A 25677-nucleotide genomic window follows, 5' to 3' on the forward strand; every position below is an offset into this window, starting at 1 on the left:
ACAGCTTATTGTGTGCCCAGAACATTCCCTCTCTGTATATTTGTATTTATACATATGGGTAGGGGGTGCCATAGTGTTTCCCTTAGACAGTACAGTATGGGGGTACAGCTTATTGTGTGCCCAGAACATTCCCTCTCTGTATATTTGTATTTATACATATGGGTAGGGGGTGCCATAGTGTTTCCCTTAGACAGTACAGTATGGGGGTACAGCTTATTGTGTGCCCAGAACATTCCTTCTCTGTATATTTGTATTTATACATATGGGTAGGAGGTGCCATAGTGTTTCCCTTAGACAGTACAGTATGGGGGTACAGCTTATTGTGTGCCCAGAACATTCCTTCTCTGTATATTTGTATTTATACATATGGGTAGGGGGTGCCATAGTGTTTCCCTTAGACAGTACAGTATGGGGGTACAGCTTATTGTGTGCCCAGAACATTCCCTCTCTGTATATTTGTATTTATACATATGGGTAGGGGGTGCCATAGTGTTTCCCTTAGACAGTACAGTATGGGGGTACAGCTTATTGTGTGCCCAGAACATTCCTTCTCTGTATATTTGTATTTATACATATGGGTAGGAGGTGCCATAGTGTTTCCCTTAGACAGTACAGTATGGGGGTACAGCTTATTGTGTGCCCAGAACATTCCTTCTCTGTATATGTGTATTTATACATATGGGTAGGAGGTGCCATAGTGTTTCCCTTAGACAGTACAGTATGGGGGTACAGCTTATTGTGTGCCCAGAACATTCCCTCTCTGTATATTTGTATTTATACATATGGGTAGGGGGTGCCATAGTGTTTCCCTTAGACAGTACAGTATGGGGGTACAGCTTATTGTGTGCCCAGAACATTCCTTCTCTGTATATTTGTATTTATACATATGGGTAGGGGGTGCCATAGTGTTTCCCTTAGACAGTACAGTATGGGGGTACAGCTTATTGTGTGCCCAGAACATTCCTTCTCTGTATATTTGTATTTATACATATGGGTAGGAGGTGCCATAGTGACTGCCCCCCCCCCCCGGCACACAGTAAGGAATAAAGAAAGACATAACCGCATGTGAAACTTTTCCCATTAAAGCCAATTTCTCCCATTCTCTCGCTCCCATGGAAGCAATGAATATATAATTGTCGTGATGATTCGCTGGTGGAACAGTATTTATGGGCTCTGGGCAATACTCCGGCGGCGCCCGGTGCAGGAAGGAGCCAGTAACGGTGCCGGCAGTTTATGGCACACGGGGGTTCGTTCCCCGACACAGCGGATTAATCATTTCAGGGCTGATTTGAGAGAAAAATTGTAATTTTAACACTAAACTGCCCAAGATGGAGGGGGGGGGTTGGGAATAAACATGGGCAGAAGTGACCGGTATAGTACATACCCCCCGTTACATTGATATGGGGTAGTTCTACAGCTGTAAGTGCCTGGGCTGGGGGGTTGAGACCAGTGGTTTCATAAGAAAAATGAGTTTCCCCTTGTTATTTACAGCACTGCTGCCTGGAGATGCCTTCAGTGGATTTAGCTAGGGGAGTTCAGACTCTTACAAAGTTCCTACTTTAATTTCCAAAATGTGGGCGCCAGGTTTTCCCCCTCATTTTTCCCTCTTCGTATACTGCCTGGGGTCATGGCACACTGACGCTTGTGTTCTTCCAGTAGTCGGAACCTGTACTGGGCAAGGAGGTGGGGCTGGACATGAAAGTGGGCTGGACAAGAGGTGGGCTGGACATGAATGTAGGCTGGACATGAAAGTAGGCTGGACAAGAGGTGGGCTGGACATGAAAGTGGGCTGGACATGAACGTAGGCTGGACATGAACGTAGGCTGGCCATGAACGTAGGCTGGCCATGAACGTAGGCTGGCCATGAACGTAGGCTGGCCATGAACGTAGGCTGGACATGAACGTAGGCTGGACATGAACGTAGGCTGGACATGAACGTAGGCTGGACATGAACGTAGGTTGGACATGAACGTAGGCTGGACATGAACGTAGGCTGGCCATGAACGTAGGTTGGACATGAACGCAAGCTGGACATGAACGTAGGCTGGACATGAACGTAGGCTGGACAAGAACGTAGGCTGGACATGAACGTAGGCTGGAGATGAACGTAGGCTGGACATGAACGTAGGCTGGACATGAACGTAGGTTGGCCATGAACGTAGGCTGGCCATGAACGTAGGCTGGACATGAACGTAGGCTGGCTATGAACGTAGGCTGGACATGAACGTAGGCTGGACATGAACGTAGGCTGGACATGAACGTAGTTTGGCCATGAACGTAGGCTGGACATGAACGTAGGCTGGACATGAACGTAGTTTGGCCATGAACGTAGGCTGGACATGAACGTAGGCTGGCCATGAATGTAGGCTGGCCATGAACGTAGGCTGGCCATGAACGTAGGCTGGACATGAACGTAGTTTGGACATGAACGTAGGTTGGACATGAACGTAGGCTGGACATGAACGTAGGCTGGCCATGAACGTAGGCTGGCCATGAACGTAGGCTGGCCATGAACGTAGGCTGGACATGAACGTAGGCTGGCCATGAACGTAGGCTGGACAAGAGGTTGGCTGGACATGAACGTAGGTTGGACATGAACGTAGGCTGGACATGAACGTAGGTTGGCCATGAACGTAGGCTGGCCATGAACATAGGCTGGCCATGAACGTAGGCTGGCCATGAACGTAGGTTGGCCATGAACGTAGGCTGGCCATGAACGTAGGCTGGACATGAACGTAGGCTGGACATGAACGTAGGCTGGCCATGAACGTAGGCTGGACATGAACGTAGGCTGGACATGAACGTAAGCTGGACATGAACGTAGGCTGGACATGAACGTAGGCTGGCCATGAACGTAGGTTGGCCATGAACGTAGGCTGGACATGAACGTAAGCTGGACATGAACGTAGGCTGGACATGAACGTAGGCTGGCCATGAACGTAGGCTGGCCAGGAACGTAAGCTGGACATGAACGTAAGCTGGACATGAACGTAAGCTGGACATGAACGTAGGCTGGACATGAACGTAGGCTGGCCATGAACGTAGTTTGGCCATGAACGTAGGCTGGCCATGAACGTAGGCTGGCCATGAACGTAGGTTGGCCATGAACGTAGGCTGGACATGAACGTAGGCTGGCCATGAACGTAGGCTGGACATGAACGTAGGCTGGACATGAACGTAGGCTGGCCATGAACGTAGGCTGGACAGGAACGTAAGCTGGACATGAACGTAGGCTGGCCATGAACGTAGGCTGGACAGGAACGTAAGCTGGACATGAACGTAGGCTGGCCATGAACGTAGGCTGGACAGGAACGTAAGCTGGACATGAACGTAGGCTGGACATGAACGTAGGTTGGACAAGGAGGTTGCCTGAAAAGGAAGTGGTCTGGACAAGGCGGTCAGCAGGACAAGGAAGTGGGCTGGACAAGAGGTGGGCTGGACATGGTAGTGGGCTGGACAAGAGGTGGGCTGGACATGGAAGTGGGCTGGACAAGAGTTCTGGGCGCACTTGTGTGTATAGAAGTTCATGACATTTCCCTGTTTATGTGCCATTAACACCAATTTTACAGGTTCCCCAGTTTCCGTTTTCCTGGATTTTATGTTTTGTTTTTCTTTTATTCTGCCCCCGGGGGGGGGTAATAAGTACAACCGGGGTTTGACTGCACGGGGCAACTATATGTAAATAATCCAGCAAAATCCTGATTGTACATGTTCATTGCCCACTGGGGTTCCACCATATGTAATAAAAGGCACTAAGTTTGCCCAGGAGCAGTAACCCATAGCAACCAATTAGATGTTTTCTTTTTAAACAGGTGACCAGCTAATGCTGCCTGTTGATTGGTTGCTATGGGTTACTGCTCCTGGGCAAACTGAGTGCCTTTTATTACCCCCATAGTATAATGATAAGGATAATACCCAGTAGTAGGTACGTATATAGAGTAATGTAATGGAACAGACAGGAATAATAAGAGTAAGGAGGAAGCTGTTTGGGGGGATTTCGGGTCAGAACCACAGAATGATCAGCGCTTCCCGACGCGCTCGGTAACATTTCTCTCTCTCACCTCATTGGGCAGCTTTGCCCTACGGGCGCGGGGGGGGGGGGTAATGCCATGTGGCAGGGCAATATGAGATTTGGTCTGTCTGGTTATTGTGCTACTATCCCACTGCTACTATAGGTGCCTCTGTGCTACTATCCCACTGCTACTATAGGTGCCTCTGTGCTACTATCCCACTGCTACTATAGGTGCCTCTGTGCTACTATCCCACTGCTACTATAGGTGCCTCTGTGCTACTATCCCACTGCTACTATAGGTGCCTCTGTGCTACTATCCCACTGCTACTATAAGTGCCTCTGTGCTACTATCCCACTGCTACTATAGGTGCCCCTGTGCTACTATCCCACTGCTACTATAGGTGCCTCTGTGCTACTATCCCACTGCTACTATAGGTGCCTCTGTGCTACTATCCCACTGCTACTATAGGTGCCTCTGTGCTACTATCCCACTGCTACTATAGGTGCCTCTGTGCTACTATCCCACTGCTACTATAGGTGCCTCTGTGCTACTATCCCACTGCTACTATAGGTGCCTCTGTGCTACTATCCCACTGCTACTATAGGTGCCTCTGTGCTACTATCCCACTGCTACTATAGGTGCCTCTGTGCTACTATCCCACTGCTACTATAGGTGCCTCTGTGCTACTATCCCACTGCTACTATAGGTGCCTCTGTGCTACTATCCCACTGCTACTATAGGTGCCTCTGTGCTACTATCCCACTGCTACTATAGGTGCCTCTGTGCTACTATCCCACTGCTACTATAGGTGCCTCTGTGCTACTATCCCCCTGCTACTATAGGCGCCTCTGTGCTACTATCCCCCTGCTACTATAGGTGCCTCTGTGCTACTATCCCCCTGCTACTATAGGCGCCTCTGTGCTACTATCCCACTGCTACTATAGGTGCCTCTGTGCTACTATCCCACTGCTACTATAAGTGCCTCTGTGCTACTATCCCACTGCTACTATAGGTGCCCCTGTGCTACTATCCCACTGCTACTATAGGTGCCTCTGTGCTACTATCCCACTGCTATAGGTGCCTCTGTGCTACTATCCCACTGCTACTATAAGTGCCTCTGTGCTACTATCCCACTGCTACTATAGGGGCCCCTGTGCTACTATCCCACTGCTACTATAAGTGCCTCTGTGCTACTATCCCCCTGCTACTATAGGTGCCTCTGTGCTACTATCCCACTGCTACTATAGGGGCCTCTGTGCTACTATCCCACTGCTACTATAGGTGCCTCTGTGCTACTATCCCACTGCTACTATAGGTGCCTCTGTGCTACTATCCCACTGCTACTATAGGTGCCTCTGTGCTACTATCCCACTGCTATAGGTGCCTCTGTGCTACTATCCCACTGCTACTATAAGTGCCTCTGTGCTACTATCCCACTGCTACTATAGGGGCCCCTGTGCTACTATCCCACTGCTACTATAGGTGCCCCTGTGCTACTATCCCACTGCTACTATAGGTGCCTCTGTGCTACTATCCCACTGCTACTATAGGTGCCTCTGTGCTACTATCCCACTGCTACTATAGGTGCCTCTGTGCTACTATCCCACTGCTACTATAGGTGCCTCTGTGCTACTATCCCACTGCTACTATAGGTGCCTCTGTGCTACTATCCCACTGCTACTATAGGTGCCTCTGTGCTACTATCCCTCTGCTACTATAGGTGCTTCTGTGCTACTATCCCACTGCTACTATAGGGGCCTCTGTGCTACTATCCCACTGCTACTATAGGGGCCTCTGTGCTACTATCCCACTGCTACTATAGGGGCCTCTGTGCTGTATATTTGAGGGCACCTGACCCCTCCATCAGTGTAAGGGATCCGATAGGTTCCTGTTCCTTTCAAGGCTTGACACATAAATTAATAGCTTGGCCTTTAATGAGTTTCCTGCCATTACTTTTCTTTGAAAGCAAATTGTCTCTGATTCGTTTTGGGCGAAATTGTGAGTCATTTCTTTCTCTCCTTCATTTCGTGCAACAATGGCTCAAATAATCTCCTGGTTCCCATCGACTGCAGGGAGAGAAGGCTCTGATTATCAGCCGAGATATATATATATATAGTCTGCCATACAGCTTATTGTGTGCCCAGAGCATTCCTTCTCTGTATATTTGTATTCATACATATGGGTAGGAGGTGCCATAGTGTTTCCCTTAGACAGTACAGTATGGGGGTACAGCTTATTGTGTGCCCAGAACATTCCTTCTCTGTATATTTGTATTTATACATATGGGTAGGAGGTGCCATAGTGTTTCCCTTAGACAGTACAGTATGGGGGTACAGCTTATTGTGTGCCCAGAACATTCCCTCTCTGTATATTTGTATTTATACATATGGGTAGGGGGTGCCATAGTGTTTCCCTTAGACAGTACAGTATGGGGGTACAGCTTATTGTGTGCCCAGAACATTCCCTCTCTGTATATTTGTATTTATACATATGGGTAGGGGGTGCCATAGTGTTTCCCTTAGACAGTACAGTATGGGGGTACAGCTTATTGTGTGCCCAGAGCATTCCTTCTCTGTATATTTGTATTCATACATATGGGTAGGAGGTGCCATAGTGTTTCCCTTAGACAGTACAGTATGGGGGTACAGCTTATTGTGTGCCCAGAGCATTCCTTCTCTGTATATTTGTATTCATACATATGGGTAGGAGGTGCCATAGTGTTTCCCTTAGACAGTACAGTATGGGGGTACAGCTTATTGTGTGCCCAGAACATTCCCTCTCTGTATATTTGTATTCATACATATGGGTAGGAGGTGCCATAGTGTTTCCCTTAGACAGTACAGTATGGGGGTACAGCTTATTGTGTGCCCAGAGCATTCCTTCTCTGTATATTTGTATTCATACATATGGGTAGGAGGTGCCATAGTGTTTCCCTTAGACAGTACAGTATGGGGGTACAGCTTATTGTGTGCCCAGAACATTCCCTCTCTGTATATTTGTATTTATACATATGGGTAGGGGGTGCCATAGTGTTTCCCTTAGACAGTACAGTATGGGGGTACAGCTTATTGTGTGCCCAGAACATTCCTTCTCTGTATATTTGTATTTATACATATGGGAGGGAGGTGCCATAGTGTTTCCCTTAGACAGTACAGTATGGGGGTACAGCTTATTGTGTGCCCAGGACATTCCTTCTCTGTATATTTGTATTTATACATATGGGTAGGGGGTGCCATAGTTCCCCTTAGACAGTACAGTATGGGGGTACAGCTTATTGTGTGCCCAGAACATTCCCTCTCTGTATATTTGTATTTATACATATGGGTAGGGGGTGCCATAGTTCCCCTTAGACAGTACAGTATGGGGGTACAGCTTATTGTGTGCCCAGAACATTCCCTCTCTGTATATTTGTATTTATACATATGGGTAGGGGGTGCCATAGTTCCCCTTAGACAGTACAGTATGGGGGTTATTAGTACAAGTTCTACCCCTTTCCCTGCTGCAGGCGGAACATTCCGGGCAGGAGTTGCTGGGAGTGAATATCGGAGCGGAAATGAAAGTGGCGACGCTGTTATTGCCCTTCACATATCAGATCTGGGGGCTCGGTATTGGCTCATACGGGTGGAATATTTAAAGGGACCTTGTACGCTTGGCTGCTTAGTGGTTAATTTATTTGGGCGTAACCCCCCCACCCCTCCCGCCCTGGTGTGTTTATCCATTTCAGCCAATCAGCAATTAGCTTTCCTCTGTAACTCACTAAGGAAATCTGTGGTTTCTATGGAGCTGCAGTGCGAGCGACGGCCCCCCGGCACGTCGAGGGTTAAGGACGGGCCCCGTCGGGTTCCCAGTCATATTCTGATTAGCCGAGATGCGCTCCACTTTGGCCCCGTTTCTATGGTGATCCCTGTATTTCCCTGTAGAGGTTTCTGTCTCCTCCATTATAGATGTTTCTGCTGCGCTTGTCTCCTGCGCTGATCTCTGTGTAATATCTAGATATATCTATGTGTGTGTATTAATATACCCCTGCTCCGGGGCACGGATAATGCGCCCAATCAGGGGCCCAGTGACATGGAGCCCCCCCCCCCGGGGCCAATACAAGCGACACAAACCTGTCTCTTTATACCGTATTTACTCATGCGTCTCCTATAGTAGCAGTGGGGGGATAATAGCCTCTGGGAAGGGACTGGGGCTGTGGGATAGCAGGTATAGTAGGGAGAGATGGTGCCTATAGTAGCAGTGGGGGGATAATAGCCTCTGGGAAGGGACTGGGGCTGTGGGATAGCAGGTATAGTAGGGAGAGATAGTGCCTATAGTAGCAGTGGGGGGATAATAGCCTCTGGGAAGGGACTGGGGCTGTGGGATAGCAGGTATAGTAGGGAGAGATGGTGCCTATAGTAGCAGTGGGATAATAGCCTCTGGGAAGGGACTGGGGCTGTGGGATAGCAGGTATAGTAGGGAGAGATAGTGCCTATAGTAGCAGTGGGGGGATAATAGCCTCTGGGAAGGGACTGGGGCTGTGGGATAGCAGGTATAGTAGGGAGAGATGGTGCCTATAGTAACAGTGGGGGGATAATAGCCTCTGGGAAGGGACTGGGGCTGTGGGATAGCAGGTATAGTAGGGAGAGATGGTGCCTATAGTAGCAGTGGGGGGATAATAGCCTCTGGAAGGGACTGGGGCTGTGGGATAGCAGGTATAGTAGGGAGAGATGGTGCCTATAGTAGCAGTGGGATAATAGCCTCTGGGAAGGGACTGGGGCTGTGGGATAGCAGGTATAGTAGGGAGAGATGGTGCCTATAGTAGCAGTGGGGGGATAATAGCCTCTGGGAAGGGACTGGGGCTGTGGATAGCAGGTATAGTAGGGAGAGATGGTGCCTATAGTAGCAGTGGGGGGATAATAGCCTCTGGGAAGGGACTGGGGCTGTGGGATAGCAGGTATAGTAGGGAGAGATGGTGCCTATAGTAGCAGTGGGGGGATAATAGCCTCTGGGAAGGGACTGGGGCTGTGGGATAGCAGTATAGTAGGGAGAGATGGTGCCTATAGTAGCAGTGGGATAATAGCCTCTGGGAAGGGACTGGGGCTGTGGGATAGCAGGTATAGTAGGGAGAGATGGTGCCTATAGTAGCAGTGGGATAATAGCCTCTGGGAAGGGACTGGGGCTGTGGGATAGCAGGTATAGTAGGGAGAGATGGTGCCTATAGTAGCAGTGGGATAATAGCCTCTGGGAAGGGACTGGGGCTGTGGGATAGCAGGTATAGTAGGGAGAGATGGTGCCTATAGTAGCAGTGGGGGGATAATAGCCTCTGGGAAGGGACTGGGGCTGTGGGATAGCAGGTATAGTAGGGAGAGATGGTGCCTATAGTAGCAGTGGGGGGATAATAGCCTCTGGGAAGGGACTGGGGCTGTGGGATAGCAGGTATAGTAGGGAGGGATGGTGCCTATAGTAGCAGTGGGGGGATAATAGCCTCTGGGAAGGGACTGGGGCTGTGGGATAGCAGGTATAGTAGGGGGAGATGGTGCCTATAGTAGCAGTGGGATAATAGCCTCTGGGAAGGGACTGGGGCTGTGGGATAGCAGGTATAGTAGGGAGAGATGATGCCTATAGTAGCAGTGGGGGATAATAGCCTCTGGGAAGGGACTGGGGCTGTGGTATAGCAGGTATAGTAGGAAGAGATGGTGCCTATAGTAGCAGTGGGGGGATAATAGCCTCTGGGAAGGGACTGGGGGCTGTGGGATAGCAGGTATAGTAGGGAGAGATGGTGCCTATAGTAGCAGTGGGGGGATAATAGCCTCTGGGAAGGGACTGGGGCTGTGGGATAGCAGGTATAGTAGGGAGAGATGGTGCCTATAGTAGCAGTGGGATAATAGCCTCTGGGAAGGGACTGGGGCTGTGGGATAGCAGGTATAGTAGGGAGAGATGGTGCCTATAGTAGCAGTGGGGGGATAATAGCCTCTGGGAAGGGACTGGGGCTGTGGGATAGCAGGTATAGTAGGGAGAGATGGTGCCTATAGTAGCAGTGGGGGGATAATAGCCTCTGGGAAGGGACTGGGCTGTGGGATAGCAGGTATAGTAGGGAGAGATGGTGCCTATAGTAGCAGTGGGGGGATAATAGCCTCTGGGAAGGGACTGGGGCTGTGGGATAGCAGGTATAGTAGGGAGAGATGGTGCCTATAGTAGCAGTGGGGGGATAATAGCCTCTGGGAAGGGACTGGGGCTGTGGGATAGCAGGTATAGTAGGGAGAGATGGTGCCTATAGTAGCAGTGGGGGGATAATAGCCTCTGGGAAGGGACTGGGGCTGTGGGATAGCAGGTATAGTAGGGAGAGATGGTGCCTATAGTAGCAGTGGGGGGATAATAGCCTCTGGGAAGGGACTGGGGCTGTGGGATAGCAGGTATAGTAGGGAGAGATGGTGCCTATAGTAGCAGTGGGGGGATAATAGCCTCTGGGAAGGGACTGGGGCTGTGGGATAGCAGGTATAGTAGGGAGAGATGGTGCCTATAGTAGCAGTGGGGGGGATAATAGCCTCTGGGAAGGGACTGGGCTGTGGGATAGCAGGTTATAGTAGGGAGAGATGGTGCCTATAGTAGCAGTGGGGGGATAATAGCCTCTGGGAAGGGACTGGGGCTGTGGGATAGCAGGTATAGTAGGGAGAGATGGTGCCTATAGTAGCAGTGGGGGGATAATAGCCTCTGGGAAGGGACTGGGGCTGTGGGATAGCAGGTATAGTAGGGAGAGATGGTGCCTATAGTAGCAGTGGGGGGATAATAGCCTCTGGGAAGGGACTGGGGCTGTGGGATAGCAGGTATAGTAGGGAGAGATGGTGCCTATAGTAGCAGTGGGGGGATAATAGCCTCTGGGAAGGGACTGGGCTGTGGGATAGCAGGTATAGTAGGGAGAGATGGTGCCTATAGTAGCAGTGGGGGGATAATAGCCTCTGGGAAGGGACTGGGGCTGTGGGATAGCAGGTATAGTAGGGAGAGATGGTGCCTATAGTAGCAGTGGGGGGATAATAGCCTCTGGGAAGGGACTGGGGCTGTGGGATAGCAGGTATAGTAGGGAGAGATGGTGCCTATAGTAGCAGTGGGGGGATAATAGCCTCTGGGAAGGGACTGGGGCTGTGGGATAGCAGGTATAGTAGGGAGAGATGGTGCCTATAGTAGCAGTGGGATAATAGCCTCTGGGAAGGGACTGGGGCTGTGGGATAGCAGGTATAGTAGGGAGAGATGGTGCCTATAGTAGCAGTGGGGGGATAATAGCCTCTGGGAAGGGACTGGGGCTGTGGGATAGCAGGTATAGTAGGGAGAGATGGTGCCTATAGTAGCAGTGGGGGGATAATAGCCTCTGGGAAGGGACTGGGGCTGTGGGATAGCAGGTATAGTAGGGAGAGATGGTGCCTATAGTAGCAGTGGGGGGGATAATAGCCTCTGGGAAGGGACTGGGGCTGTGGGATAGCAGGTATAGTAGGGAGAGATGGTGCCTATAGTAGCAGTGGGGGGATAATAGCCTCTGGGAAGGGACTGGGGCTGTGGGATAGCAGGTATAGTAGGGAGAGATGGTGCCTATAGTAGCAGTGGGGGGATAATAGCCTCTGGGAAGGGACTGGGGCTGTGGGATAGCAGGTATAGTAGGGAGAGATGGTGCCTATAGTAGCAGTGGGGGGATAATAGCCTCTGGGAAGGGACTGGGAGTTGTGAGTAAGTATGAGGTGTAGGAGCACAGGAGAGAGTGTATCGGAGAGGAAGGGGTGTAATGCACAATACAATGAGTAAGACGCGGGCACGGGAGAGACAGCAGAGCGCGTGAGAGACTTGTGAGGTTCCCTAGGGGGTCGGGCAGTAGTAGCAGTCGCCGAACTCAAAATTACTTTCCCAAAATAAAACGTCTCCAAACCCTCGGCCCCCGGGAGTCGGTCGGACGCTCAGAGGAGCCAAAATAACCGTCAAACCCCCACAGACGGTTCTACATTAGGCCTCTCCGGGCAGCAGTGCTTCAGCTCATACGGTGCTGATGGAATGCAATCTCCGCTGATTGCCCCTCGTTACTCGCTGCATAATGAGGCGCATTTCTCCAATCAGCGGCGCAGGTGCAGAATTAGAGGAGAATCACCTGGAAATCGGGGGGGGGGGGGCATTTTCTAACGTTTGATTTAAAAAAAACAGGAATTTATTTATTTTCCGGCGGATCAAGGTGGGGGAATGGTATGATCCAGACGCGCCATTCCCAGGAACCCTGGGGGGAGGCAGGGAGGGGCCGGCCTGCATTAAAAAACACATTATCTATAATTAATTTTTGTTCTGCCTTTCAAGCACTTGGCGCTCCCCGCTGCTCAGTGGTCTCTCCTCTATATCAGTCTCGGATACAAATCAGGGCTGTCAGCAACAGTACGTGGGTTTTAGTGCGTGTTTGTCCTAGATTGTGAGCTCTTTGAGGTAAATGAAGCCACGCCTTTACTGCTTTGACCCTTCCCCTTGACGTTCTAACTGTATAGATAAGTGGAAGGCCATCATAAAGGTAATGTAAGGGGTATAGGGGCCCTAGGGCAGATCATTTATGGATTGGGTGGGAGGAACCACTCATGGCTTGCCCAGTATTCTGAGAAGGGAGAAGAAGACTTCTTGTAGGGGATCAGACCAAAGTAGACATTTCCCAGAAGGGGCCTAAGGAGTGTTCTTCTCAATGGACTGTTCATTGAGAAGAACACTCCTTACTTGTACTGGTATCTTCTCAAAAAAGCCTTCTCAAGTCTATTTTCCCTAGTGGAAGGATCTACCAATACCTGTAGAGGTGCGCTTGTCAAGGAACAGCCGACAAAGTCAACTCATAACGAGAGACTGGTCTTCTCATATTGACCTCCAATTTCATTTTTGCCCAGTACTCTTTTCAAAGAAGGGAGGAGAAGACTTCCTCTAGGGGATCAGACCAAAGTAGACATTTCCAAGAAGGGGCCTAAGGAGTGTTCTTCTCAATGAACTGTTCATTGAGAAGAACACTCCTTACTTGTACTGGTCTTCTCATATTGACCCACCATTTCCCTAAAGGGTCCTCCCAGCCGTCCTGTCACTTGAAGGACCTACATATCTTACGTCCCTCTTTTGAAATCGAGGACCTGCACAGACATCCTAACGAGTACCTTTAAAGATAAGTTCTTGTAGCAAGTACCTACACAGACTTAAGGACCCACAAAACTCTTCATTTTTGCCCAGTATTCTTTTCGAAGAAGGTAGAAGAAGACTTCTCCTATCAGTAACTTGTACTGGTATCTTCTTCTAGGGGATCAGACCAAAGTAGACATTTCCAAGAAGGGGCCTAAGGCGTGTTCTTCTCAATGAACAGTTCATTGAGAAGAACACTCCTTACTTGTACTGGTATCTTCTCAAAAAAGCCTTCTCAAGTCTATTTTCCCTAGTGGAAGGATCCACCAATACCTGTAGAGGTGCGCTTGTTAAGGAACAGCCGACAAAGTCAACTCATAACGAGAGACTGGTCTTCTCATATTGACCTCCAATTTCATTTTTGCCCAGTACTCTTTTCAAAGAAGGGAGGAGAAGACTTCTATGGGATCAGACCAAAGTAGACGTTTCCAAGAAAGGGCCTAAGGAGTGTTCTTCTCAATGAACAGCTGGGCCCTTTCTTGGGCTACTTTGGTCTGATCCCCTAGAAGTAGTCTTCTTCTCCCTTCTTCGAAAAGAATACTGGGCAAAAATGAAATTGAAGGCCAGTCTCTCATTATGAGTTGACTTTGTCGGCTGTTCCTTGACAAGCAAAGAAAGCTTGGTTGCAAAGAAAGCTTGGTGGATCCTTCCACTAGGGAAAATAGACTTGAGAAGTCTTTTTTACCAGTACAAGTTACTGCTAGAAGGAGAAGAGGTCTTCAACATTTCTTTCCTCTGAGAAGTGTTTGGGTCCTCATTCTGGGACCATATGTAGAAGGGCTTTGTGGAGATGTTCATGTAGATCCTTTCTTTAAAAAGAAACCTTGTAACATCTCTTTTTGGTCTTTGAGAAGGTTTTTTTTTCATTTCTTGGTTTGAGAAGATACATGGGTCCTTTATTTGAGGAGAAGGTCTCTTATCCAAGTAGATCCTTGTAAAGAATATGACTAACAACATATGAATGGGTTCTAGAGGGCATGTCTTCTCCATGTCTTTTCTCTGTTCTTTGTTTCAGGTGTTTGTTCTGGGGCTACACGTGGAAGGGCTTTTAAAGATGGTTCTTTAGGCTGTTAAAAGGCAATGAGGTCCTTAATTCGAGAGAGGTACAGGGTTCCATGGCTCCTGTGTTCATAGGTCAGGTGTGTGTAGGTCTGTTAGTTGAGTAGAACCTTTTATGTTCTGCCTTTGAGAATAATAGTTTCTTACTTACAGACCAAGTCCATATAAGCAATTGCGGCCTATGTAGGTTCCTTGAGTAGATAGTTGAGTGTGGTTGGGTGTGCCCAGCTCACTGCCGAATATTTTTTTTGTTTGAGGTTTCTTCCTCTGAGAATAATAGTTTCTTACTTACAGAACAAGTCCATGTAAGTGATTGTGGCCTATGTAGGTTCTTTGAGTAGATGGTTGAGTGTGGTTGGGTGTGCCCAGCTCACTGCCGAATATTTTTTCTCTCTCCCCCTACCCAAGTTCCTATGTTGTATAACCTCAATAAATTACAAATCAAGTTGATTCCATTTGTTGTCTATCGGTTCATGTTACCCAACATAATCCCTTCTCCAGGAGATCATGGTGGCCCACCATGAACAGCATAGCGACCCCTGTGTGTGGCATAGAATGAGATCTTTGGATCTAATTCACTTATTTGAGGTTTCTTCCTCTGAGAATAATTATTTCACGCGCACGTTCTCCCTCACACACGCTAATCGTTGAGTCAGCTGATTCCAAATTAGCCCCGTAGAGTGGTCGTGTTACTCAGGCTCCTTACTGGAAGGTCTCGCTGCTCTGTTGCATGTGTTTGACGCTCAGAGACCTCACAGTGCACTGCTTTGTCATAGAAAATTAGGATTCTCATCCAGGTGGAAAGGAAAGCGGAGGGGAGGGGGGACTAAATATAGAGCCGGGCTGCCTGTCTTGACTGCACCCTTGCCATTTACTAACGTATCTAAGGTAGCTTAGGCTCCAGTGACATTAGCAAATATAGATAATTCATTCTGTGCTGTGCTGACGTCAAGGTGGGAACTATTAGGCTCGCGGATGATAAAAAAAAGGAGCAATCGGAAGCGGGGGAGGGGAAGAGAAAGGCATGGATGAGAGGAACCATGCAAAGAACGAGGGATATCCAAGCTGCTGATAGAGCATGCTGGGAGTTGTAGTCCAACAATATTACTAAAATTGTTCCCTACATATATGGCATGGAAGCTGCTTTGTGGGTTGGGGGGGGGGGTGACTAAACCCTGCCTTGGCCCACTCTCTCTCCCAGTGCCATAAGCAGAGCAGATAAGCCCCGCCCATAGCTTGTGTTTTCACCTGCACTTCCCGGGGGAGGCGTCGCTCAGGAGTTGCTGCTGCTGGAAATAACAGGCTGGGGAACGTACACAGATTGCTGTTTTATTGCTGGCGGGGTGTTTGCCTGGTGGAAGGGGCCCCCGCTCTGGCCTACTGATTGCAGCTTTCCCTGGAGAAGGGGGGGCGCCCAACTGCATAGCCGGGAGATTTACTGCTGTCTGATCTTTATTATACAGAGATTCTCATTGGTAAACACTATGGCACCTCCTACCCATATGTATAAATACAAATATACAGAGAGGGAATGTTCTGGGCACACAATAAGCTGTACCCCCCTACAGCTTATTGGGAAACACTATGGCACCCCCTACCCATATGTATAAATACAAATATACAGAGAAGGAATGTTCTGGGCACACAATAAGCTGTACCCCCATACTGTACTGTCTAAGGGAAACACTATGGCACCCCCTACCCATATGTATAAATACAAATATACAGAGAAGGAATGTTCTGGGCACACAATAAGCTGTACCCCCATACTGTACTGTCTAAGGGAAACACTATGGCACCCCCTACCCATATGTATAAATACAAATATACAGAGAAGGAATGTTCTGGGCACACAATAAGCTGTACCCCCATACTGTACTGTCTAAGGGAAACACTATGGCACCTCCTACCCATATGTATAAATACAAATATACAGAGAAGGAATGTTCTGGGCACACAATAAGCTGTACCCCCATACTGTACTGTCTAAGGGAAACACTATGGCACCCCCTACCCATATGTATAAATACAAATATACAGAGAAGGAATGTTCTGGGCACACAATAAGCTGTACCCCCATACTGTACTGTCTAAGGGAAACACTATGGCACCTCCTACCCATATGTATAAATACAAATATACAGAGAAGGAATGTTCTGGGCACACAATAAGCTGTACCCCCATACTGTACTGTCTAAGGGAAACACTATGGCACCCCCTACCCATATGTATAAATACAAATATACAGAGAGGGAATGTTCTGGGCACACAATAAGCTGTACCCCCATACTGTACTGTCTAAGGGAAACACTATGGCACCCCCTACCCATATGTATAAATACAAATATACAGAGAAGGAATGTTCTGGGCACACAATAAGCTGTACCCCCATACTGTACTGTCTAAGGGAAACACTATGGCACCCCCTACCCATATGTATAAATACAAATATACAGAGAGGGAATGTTCTGGGCACACAATAAGCTGTACCTGTTTGTTTAAGGTAAATAAATAAACCCTCTGTACCAGTTTGGTCGATTTGCCCTTAAGCCAGTGTGAGATCCTGTGCTAGTGGGTTTTAAGTTCACAGTAAAAAAAAATCCTTAGATTTTGTTATCAGAGGCTCTCTCTTCCTCTTCAAAGGCTCCCCTGCTGTCTTCTGAAAGTCCTCTCTTTTTTGATCCTTTCCTCTTCCATCTTCCAAAAACCACATATAAATATAGTGGGGTGACTGTTACCCCAATGTTTCTATATATCTGTAACCTTGTTATGGGCTAAGGGGGCCCAGCCTGAAGGCCAGTTAGGGGGGGATTTGGGGTGAGTGCTTATTTGTGCCCTGGGTACCCCTGGAACTATAGCGGGGTGACTGTTACCCCAATGTTTCTATATATCTGTAACCTTGTTATGGGCTAAGGGGGCCCAGCCTGAAGGCCAGTTAGGGGGGGATTTGGGGTGAGTGCTTGTGCCCTGGGTACCCCTGGAACTATAGCGGGGTGACTGTTACCCCAATGTTTCTATATATCTGTAACCTTGTTATGGGCTAAGGGGGCCCAGCCTGAAGGCCAGTTAGGGGGGGATTTGGGGTGAGTGCTTATTTGTGCCCTGGGTACCCCTGGAACTATAGCTGGGTGACTGTTACCCCAATGTTTCTATATATCTGTAACCTTGTTATGGGCTAAGGGGGCCCAGCCTGAAGGCCAGTTAGGGGGGGATTTGGGGTGAGTGCTTATTTGTGCCCTGGGTACCCCTGGAACTATAGCGGGGTGACTGTTACCCCCAATGTTTCTATATATCTGTAACCTTGTTATGGGCTAAGGGGGCCCAGCCTGAAGGCCAGTTAGGGGGGGATTTGGGGTGAGTGCTTATTTGTGCCCTGGGTACCCCTGGAACTATAGCGGGGTGACTGTTACCCCAATGTTTCTATATATCTGTAACCTTGTTATGGGCTAAGGGGGCCCAGCCTGAAGGCCAGTTAGGGGGGGATTTGGGGTGAGTGCTTATTTGTGCCCTGGGTACCCCTGGAACTATAGCTGGGTGACTGTTACCCCAATGTTTCTATATATCTGTAACCTTGTTATGGACAGTTAAGAGTTCAGACCCCCAGAAAGCGGGTCAGGAGACCAAGCTGAGGGGAGATTATTGGGCACGGAGATATCCGAGCAGTGAGTACAGGTCAGAGCCTCTTTATCTAGATAAATATATAGATTTTCCCTGACGGTGACAGATCTGGTTATTTCAGACACCCCAGCGATGCCTGTAGGAAACTCGCCGTCTCAGGGTTCCGTCCCTTTGATTTCCCCTCGCTCCCAATGTTTAATTATACAACGGAGCTTTCGGGCCGGATTAGCAGGGGACACGCTGACAATTTCATAATGAAACTGTGTTAATTAGGATTATTCCGCCCGGTAGGTCGAAGAGGAACACTGCGAGGCTCTCGTCTCACCACCCCGAGACACGGCCTATTGTTCTACTGCTCCAATCATTGGGGACATCAGAGATAAGAGAGAATTGAATTAGGGGCAGATGTGGTGGGGAAGGCAGTTTATTGCCCCTATTAAGGGGGGGATAATATCATCTGCCCCTGCACCTCAATCAGTCTAATTACTATTAAAATAGACCTCCATTAAGAAGATGTAGCACCATTAATATGAAACCCCCAACACTTCCCGGTCTTGTTCTTCGTCCACCGCTCCGTAATTGCCACCGACTCCGACGTCCCAAGCTGTTAGATGGGAAGTCTTTCACTTGTTGCCACCTCGGCTCGCATGTCGTTATGGGGGTGTAAGTCGCGATGTCCAGAGGGTATAGATCAGACTTGGGTAGGTGAAGGTTTAGAAGAAGGTGTTGATGTTCCTTGCAGTGTTCTTAATAAGTGGTGGCTCTCCCAGCAGTGTTGTTATTGGCTTCTCAATTCACATCTCCTACTCCTACTGACCCCTCTGATTTAACCATCTCCCCCCCCCCCCATCCTCTGTCTTTGTGCCGTGGTCACAATCCAATACTTAGCCTTGTCTACCTGAGCATCTGTAGCCCCACCACCATATCTACTCCACCTTTTTGGAATAAACCCATGCATTTATGACAATCAGTTTGTAATGATGTTGCCATGATATGGATTAAGACCATTGCCTACATTTCAAGGTTTATTTTTATTGCCCTTTTGGGGGGGGGGGGGTAAATGGAAGTTGGAGAACGTGACAGTAGAGGCTTCAGCTGATGGTGGGACCAGGAATTCTGAGGGTGTTGTGGGCGTTTGGTGGGACTGTTTAAGAAACGTTTGGCTTTGGGACACAGGGACTTACCCCACTGGTTAGAGAGTGGTAGGATAAAGGGTTAAGGTGGTCAAATACGCTAAGATCCACTCGCTTGGCGAGGTCACCAAGCAAGCGGATCTCCTCCCAATAGCCAACGGCAAGGACACTTCTTGAGTGTCAAAGATCAGTTCAAGATTCTGTCTGGGAATAGCGAGAGAGTTGGGCTCAGAAGTAGAGGAGAATGGAGGTGCAGCAGAAGGCATCAGGCCTTAGGTCAGTGGGCCAAGTTCCATAGATGCCCGGGGTATGTGCCTCAGGGGTTCATTTGCTTTCCAAGAGAAAGCTTTCCATCTTTAATATATCTTAATCCTTCATTATTCTCCACCTATGGCCTCAGGGAGAGACAGAGGCTGCCTTAGACTCAACTGATCTTTCCCTTAAGGGGGTTTCTAGGACCCCTTCAGACCAGCAACATATTGGGCCATGTATAGGGCCCTGATGGATGACTGATTTTGGCTATATTTATTAGGCAGGTTTGAAGGACCTAATCAGCACACTGATATGGTCTTCTCCCGGTTGGTTCAAGATTCTGTCTGGGAATAGCGAGAGTGTTGGGCCCAGAAGTCGGGGAGAATGGAGGTGCAGCAGAAGACATCAAGCCTTAAGCCAACAGGCCAAATTCCATTGATGTCCAGGGTATGTGCCTCACGGGTTCATTTGCTTTCCAAGAGAAAGTGGACCCTTCAGACCAGCAACGTATTGGGCCATGTATAGGGCCCTTCAAGTGGCATGCCTGATGTATGACTGATCTTGGCCATATTTATTAGGCAGGTTTGAAGGACCTAATCAGCACACTGATGTGGTCTTCTCCTGGATTGATTCTGTCTGTGAATAGCGAGAGAGTAGGGCTCAGAAGTAGGGGAGAATGGAGGTGCAGCAGAAGACAAACATTGTTTGAATGACCTAATCGGCACACTGATGTGGTCTTCTCCTGGTTGGTTTCCCGTAGGTCCCCATTATGTTCAGTTATTAGCTGGTAACCCAAAACTTGGATCAACCCAGTCTGGCCAAGTCTGTTGGGTAAATGTATATAGAGCTTAAGACATGGGTAGGTGAGAGATAGGAATGGGGGGGTGAGAACATCTAGACAGGGCAGAACCCAACTGCTACAGAGAAGGTCCAAACTATGAAAGAAGGAGAAGATCAGGTGAAACCCGTACTACTCCCTGGGCCCCCCAGCCATCCTTGGCATAGATCTTGTTTACCCATTGAATTTTATTTAAATCCCAGAGAGAATGAAGTGGTTTTGTTACCCTTTCATGGTTAAAGACGTTATTAGCCAAGAAGGAGAACAGAGAGAAGGCCTTGCTTTAAGTCTAAGCGCTTAAACCTGAGAGATGGGCCCCCGGCTCGGGGAGAGGGAGACTTTGGTGGAGTTAATTAACCTCTGTCGACCCTGAATTTCATATGTGGGAAGTACAGCGAGGCATTGTTATGAGAAAGCTCAGGGCTTTATCAGTCTGGGAGAACCAATGTATTCAAAGGGGAAGTTAAACCAGTCAGGGGTGGTAAAAAACCATGGGCAGAGTTTTGGACATAGCTGAGAAGAGCCCATTTTACTTATTGGCAGAGCCCACCACCCAGGGGGGAGGCACAGGTGACCAGGAAGCCAATGATTGGTGGCCTTGACTAACTTAGTAGTATGGCACCCTATGGTTAGTGATGGTGGCCCTGACTAACTTAGTAGTATGGCACCCTATGGTTAGTGATGGTGGCCCTGACTAACTTAGTAGTATGGCACCCTATGATTAGTGATGATGGCCCACATAACTTAGTAGTATGGCACCCTACGATTAGTGATGGTGGCCCTGACTAACTTAGTAGTATGGCACCCTATGATTAGTGATGGTGGCCCTGACTAACTTAGTAATATGGCACCCTACGATTAGTGATGGTGGCCCTGACTAACTTAGTAGTATGGCACCCTACGATTAGTGATGGTGGCCCTGACTAACTTAGTAGTATGGCACCCTATGGTTAGTGATGGCGGCCCTAACTAACTTAGTAGTATGGCACCCTATGATTAATGGTGGTGGCCCTGATAGGAGGGGATAGGGCAGGGGCGAGGCAAGATACACCAAGATCTCTACTGATCTACTGTAGGTTGGCATCTCCGTGAAGATGAGAGACGTGTTCAGGCCTCATTGGGTCCTCCAGAGAAATCTAGAACCCACTCTCAGCATAAATAGGTCACACAGAGGGAATAATAACGGGCTTATGGGAATTTTTCCAGACTGGGACCCACTAGGGCCTGATCCCACCAGTCTAACCTTGCACATTCCCCCTGGGAGGAGAGTGGCCAAAGAACCAGGAAGTAGAATGTACCAGAACCCTTAATACTCTGGTGCTATAGAGTCAGCGTTGCTATGGAACAAGCAGGGAGGTCTCAGCTGTTCTGCCCAGCTGCCAAGCTGTTCCTCTATCCACCAGATGGATCTCAGTTTCACGCTAACTGGAACCGTCTGGACCAACCCCCTCCGGACACCAAGGGCTGGAGAACCTGACGGAACGCCAGACACTACATTGGCACCGGGTTCCTTATATGTAGCCGAAATTTCCCTGCCCTGTGATTGGATGAGAAACTAAATTCTTCCTACTCCTACTCCTACTGACCCCTCTGATTTAACCATCTCCCCCCCCCCCCATCCTCTGTCTTTGTGCCGTGGTCACAATCCAATACTTAGCCTTGTCTACCTGAGCGTCTGTAGCCCCACCACCATATCTACTCCACCTTTTTGGAATAAACCCATGCATTTATGACAATCAGTTTGTAATGATGTTGCCATGATATGGATTAAGACCATTGCCTACATTTCAAGGTTTATTTTTATTGCCCTTTTGGGGGGGGGGGGTAAATGGAAGTTGGAGAACGTGGCAGTAGAGGCTTCAGCTGATGGTGGGACCAGGAATTCTGAGGGTGTTGTGGGCGTTTGGTGGGACTGTTTAAGAAACGTTTGGCTTTGGGACACAGGGACTTACCCCACTGGTTAGAGAGTGGTAGGATAAAGGGTTAAGGTGGTCAAATACGCTAAGATCCACTCGCTTGGCGAGGTCACCAAGCAAGCGGATCTCCTCCCAATAGCCAACGGCAAGGACACTTCTTGAGTGTCAAAGATCAGTTCAAGATTCTGTCTGGGAATAGCGAGAGAGTTGGGCTCAGAAGTAGAGGAGAATGGAGGTGCAGCAGAAGGCATCAGGCCTTAGGTCAGTGGGCCAAGTTCCATAGATGCCCGGGGTATGTGCCTCAGGGGTTCATTTGCTTTCCAAGAGAAAGCTTTCCATCTTTAATATATCTTAATCCTTCATTATTCTCCACCTATGGCCTCAGGGAGAGACAGAGGCTGCCTTAGACTCAACTGATCTTTCCCTAAAGGGGGTTTCTAGGACCCCTTCAGACCAGCAACATATTGGGCCATGTATAGGGCCCTGATGGATGACTGATTTTGGCTATATTTATTAGGCAGGTTTGAAGGACCTAATCAGCACACTGATATGGTCTTCTCCCGGTTGGTTCAAGATTCTGTCTGGGAATAGCGAGAGTGTTGGGCCCAGAAGTCGGGGAGAATGGAGGTGCAGCAGAAGACATCAAGCCTTAAGCCAACAGGCCAAATTCCATTGATGTCCAGGGTATGTGCCTCACGGCACATACCCTGCTGAGAGTGGGTTCCTCTATCCACCAGATGGATCTCAGTTTCACGCTAACTGGAACCGTCTGGACCAACCCCCTCCGGACACCAAGGGCTGGAGAACCTGACGGAACGCCAGACACTACATTGGCACCGGGTTCCTTATATGTAGCCGAAATTTCCCTGCCCTGTGATTGGATGAGAAACTAAATTCTTCCCGTGCAAACCTTAATATATTGATTTGGGGGGTTGGCTTGGCCCAGCTTTAGACATACATGTGACCCACAACTGAGGTTGCTAGGCATCTTGATCCAAAGAATTTTTGGATGACCGACGTATGAAGGTGCAACACACACATAATGGGTCCCTCGGCACCAATCCGGAACCCATCATTCTGAATGGGAGGGACAGTGACCAATAGTTGGCTCGAGTAAGAAATGGAGTTGGACTCCAAGATGGTTCCAAGAGGAGCCAGATATGAGCTCAGAGTTGGCCCCAAGATGGGCAGCAATGGTCCAGCCTGGCCTCCAGAGATGGTTCCATTTATGTATGGTCATGGGGGGAGTGGCCTGCTGGGACTCCGGGGAATGTCCCATTGGGCCCCATTGTCTGATCAATTCCCTTATTTCTCCCATAATGCATTCTGAGGCGGTTGCTAGCCAAGAGCTTCTGCATCAGCTGAGGTCAAGGTCCATGGGTGGCTTCTCAAGCATTGACCATGGTTAATATTATCTGAATGAGCAACGTTCTTGGGGAAATAATCTTAAGGCTGGTCTGATTTGGGGAGACTTTCTACTGGTGCCCAGATCATTGTCCCTACTTCCTTTCAGCCCAGTGCGCAGCAGTCCTGCCTTGCTTTATGGCAGGGATTCTAGCTATAGGCTCAGCTATAGGTAGAGCCAAGCCTGTGAGCCTCTCTATCATTGACTGTAGTTCTACAACCACAGCAAGGCCTCGACCTGGAACTCCCAGGTTGCCCGAGGGCTCCTAAGTGGGAGGTGTCTTAAAGGGTTAGTTAACTTTTTAGTGAACTTTTACTATGTTCTAGAATGGCCAATTCTAAGCAACTTTTCAATTGGTCCTCATTATTTATTTGTTATTGTTTTTGATTTATATGCCTTCTTCTTCTGAATATTTCCAGCTTTCATCGACGCCATCTTAAAAAAACTAATTCTCTGTGAGGCAACAAGTTTATTGTTATTGTGACTTTTTTCTGGCTAAACTTTCTATTCAGGCCCTGGCCTATTTGTATTCTGGGCTTTTGTTCGAATCAGTGCATGGTTGCTAGGGTAATTTGGGCCCCCGGCAACCAGATGGCTGAATTTGCAAACCAGGAAGCTGCTAACTAAAAAGGTAAATAACTCAAAAGCTGCAAATAATAAAAAATGAAGACCAATTGCAAATTGTCTCAGAATATCCCTCTCGACATCATACTAACGGTTGATCTAAAGGTGAACAACCCCTTTAAGAACGTTGGCTCCATAGGGAGCCCCTTAGCAGGGAGGTAATTGCGGCTGTCATTTCCACGGTTCGGATCAGGGATCGGATGAATCACGCGCGTTCCAGACTGGAGCCGTAAATCAGACGCGAGACGCGTCGGTGATAAATCTCGTTTATAATTACTCAAGGAAATAGACTAATTAATACATTTGCTCTTAAAGGGACAGCCGTAACCTATTGATGGGGCAGCACCCCAACCAGGCAGGTTCTCTCCCATTAGGGCCACTTTGCGCCTTTTTATCGGCCATTAGATTCACATTTGGGCCGGGAAACGGCGCCATTAAAAGTATTGAACCAGAACCGCCGTGACATGATTGCACTTTCCCTTTATTCCCGGAGACGCTCTCATCGTCTGTCTCTTTCTGCTGTAGGATCCTGGCGACGGCGGGGACAGACTTTGACCTACGGACGCTCCGGGCAGTTAGAGTGCTGAGACCTCTAAAGCTGGTGTCTGGGATTCCTAGTAAGTGTCTCTCTCTCTGCACTGCTGGTTCTGACTCCTGATACAACTCCCCAATATCCATTCATTCCTCATTCTCACTGGGTTTATAGTTATGTGTAACTGTCACTGTGTCTGTCCCTTTCCCTTCCCTGCACTGCTGGTTCTGACTCCTGATACAACTCCCCAATACCCATTCATTCCTCATTCTCACTGGGTTTATAGTTATGTGTAACTGTCACTGTGTCTGTCCCTTTCCCTTCCCTGCACTGCTGGTTCTGACTCCTGATACAACTCCCCAATATCCATTCATCCCTCATTCTCACTGGGTTTATAGTTATGTGTAACTGTCACTGTGTCTGTCCCTTTCCCTTCCCTGCACTGCTGGTTCTGACTCCTGATACAACTCCCCAATACCCATTCATCCCTCATTCTCACTGGGTTTATAGTTATGTGTAACTGTCACTGTGTCTGTCCCTTTCCCTTCCCTGCACTGCTGGTTCTGACTCCTGATACAACTCCCCAATACCCATTCATCCCTCATTCTCACTGGGTTTATAGTTATGTGTAACTGTCACTGTGTCTGTCCCTTCCCTGCACTGCTGGTTCTGACTCCTGATACAACTCCCCAATATCCATTCATCCCTCATTCTCACTGGGTTTATAGTTATGTGTAACTGTCACTGTGTCTGTCCCTTTCCCTTCCCTGCACTGCTGGTTCTGACTCCTGATACAACTCCCCAATACCCATTCATTCCTCATTCTCACTGGGTTTATAGTTATGTGTAACTGTCACTGTGTCTGTCCCTTTCCCTTCCCTGCACTGCTGGTTCTGACTCCTGATACAACTCCCCAATATCCATTCATCCCTCATTCTCACTGGGTTTATAGTTATGTGTAACTGTCACTGTGTCTGTCCCTTTCCCTGCACTGCTGGTTCTGACTCCTGATACAACTCCCCAATACCCATTCATCCCTCATTCTCACTGGGTTTATAGTTATGTGTAACTGTCACTGTGTCTGTCCCTTTCCCTTCCCTGCACTGCTGGTTCTGACTCCTGATACAACTCCCC

At 48.5% G+C, this 25677-nt stretch overlaps 1 protein-coding gene across 1 annotated transcript in view; it reads left to right on the plus strand.

The window, feature by feature from the left end:
- The window catches only part of cacna1b (calcium voltage-gated channel subunit alpha1 B), a 130836-nt gene that overhangs the window by 19001 nt on the left and 86158 nt on the right, over positions 1-25677 (plus strand). The window contains exon 3 of the mRNA XM_031891027.1: positions 24537-24628. Coding sequence (XP_031746887.1) covers positions 24537-24628 — 92 coding nt within the window. The remainder of the gene's footprint in view (positions 1-24536; positions 24629-25677) is intronic.

This window comes from Xenopus tropicalis, chromosome 8, assembly GCF_000004195.4.
Source record: "Xenopus tropicalis strain Nigerian chromosome 8, UCB_Xtro_10.0, whole genome shotgun sequence".
Lineage (NCBI taxonomy): Eukaryota > Metazoa > Chordata > Amphibia > Anura > Pipidae > Xenopus > Xenopus tropicalis.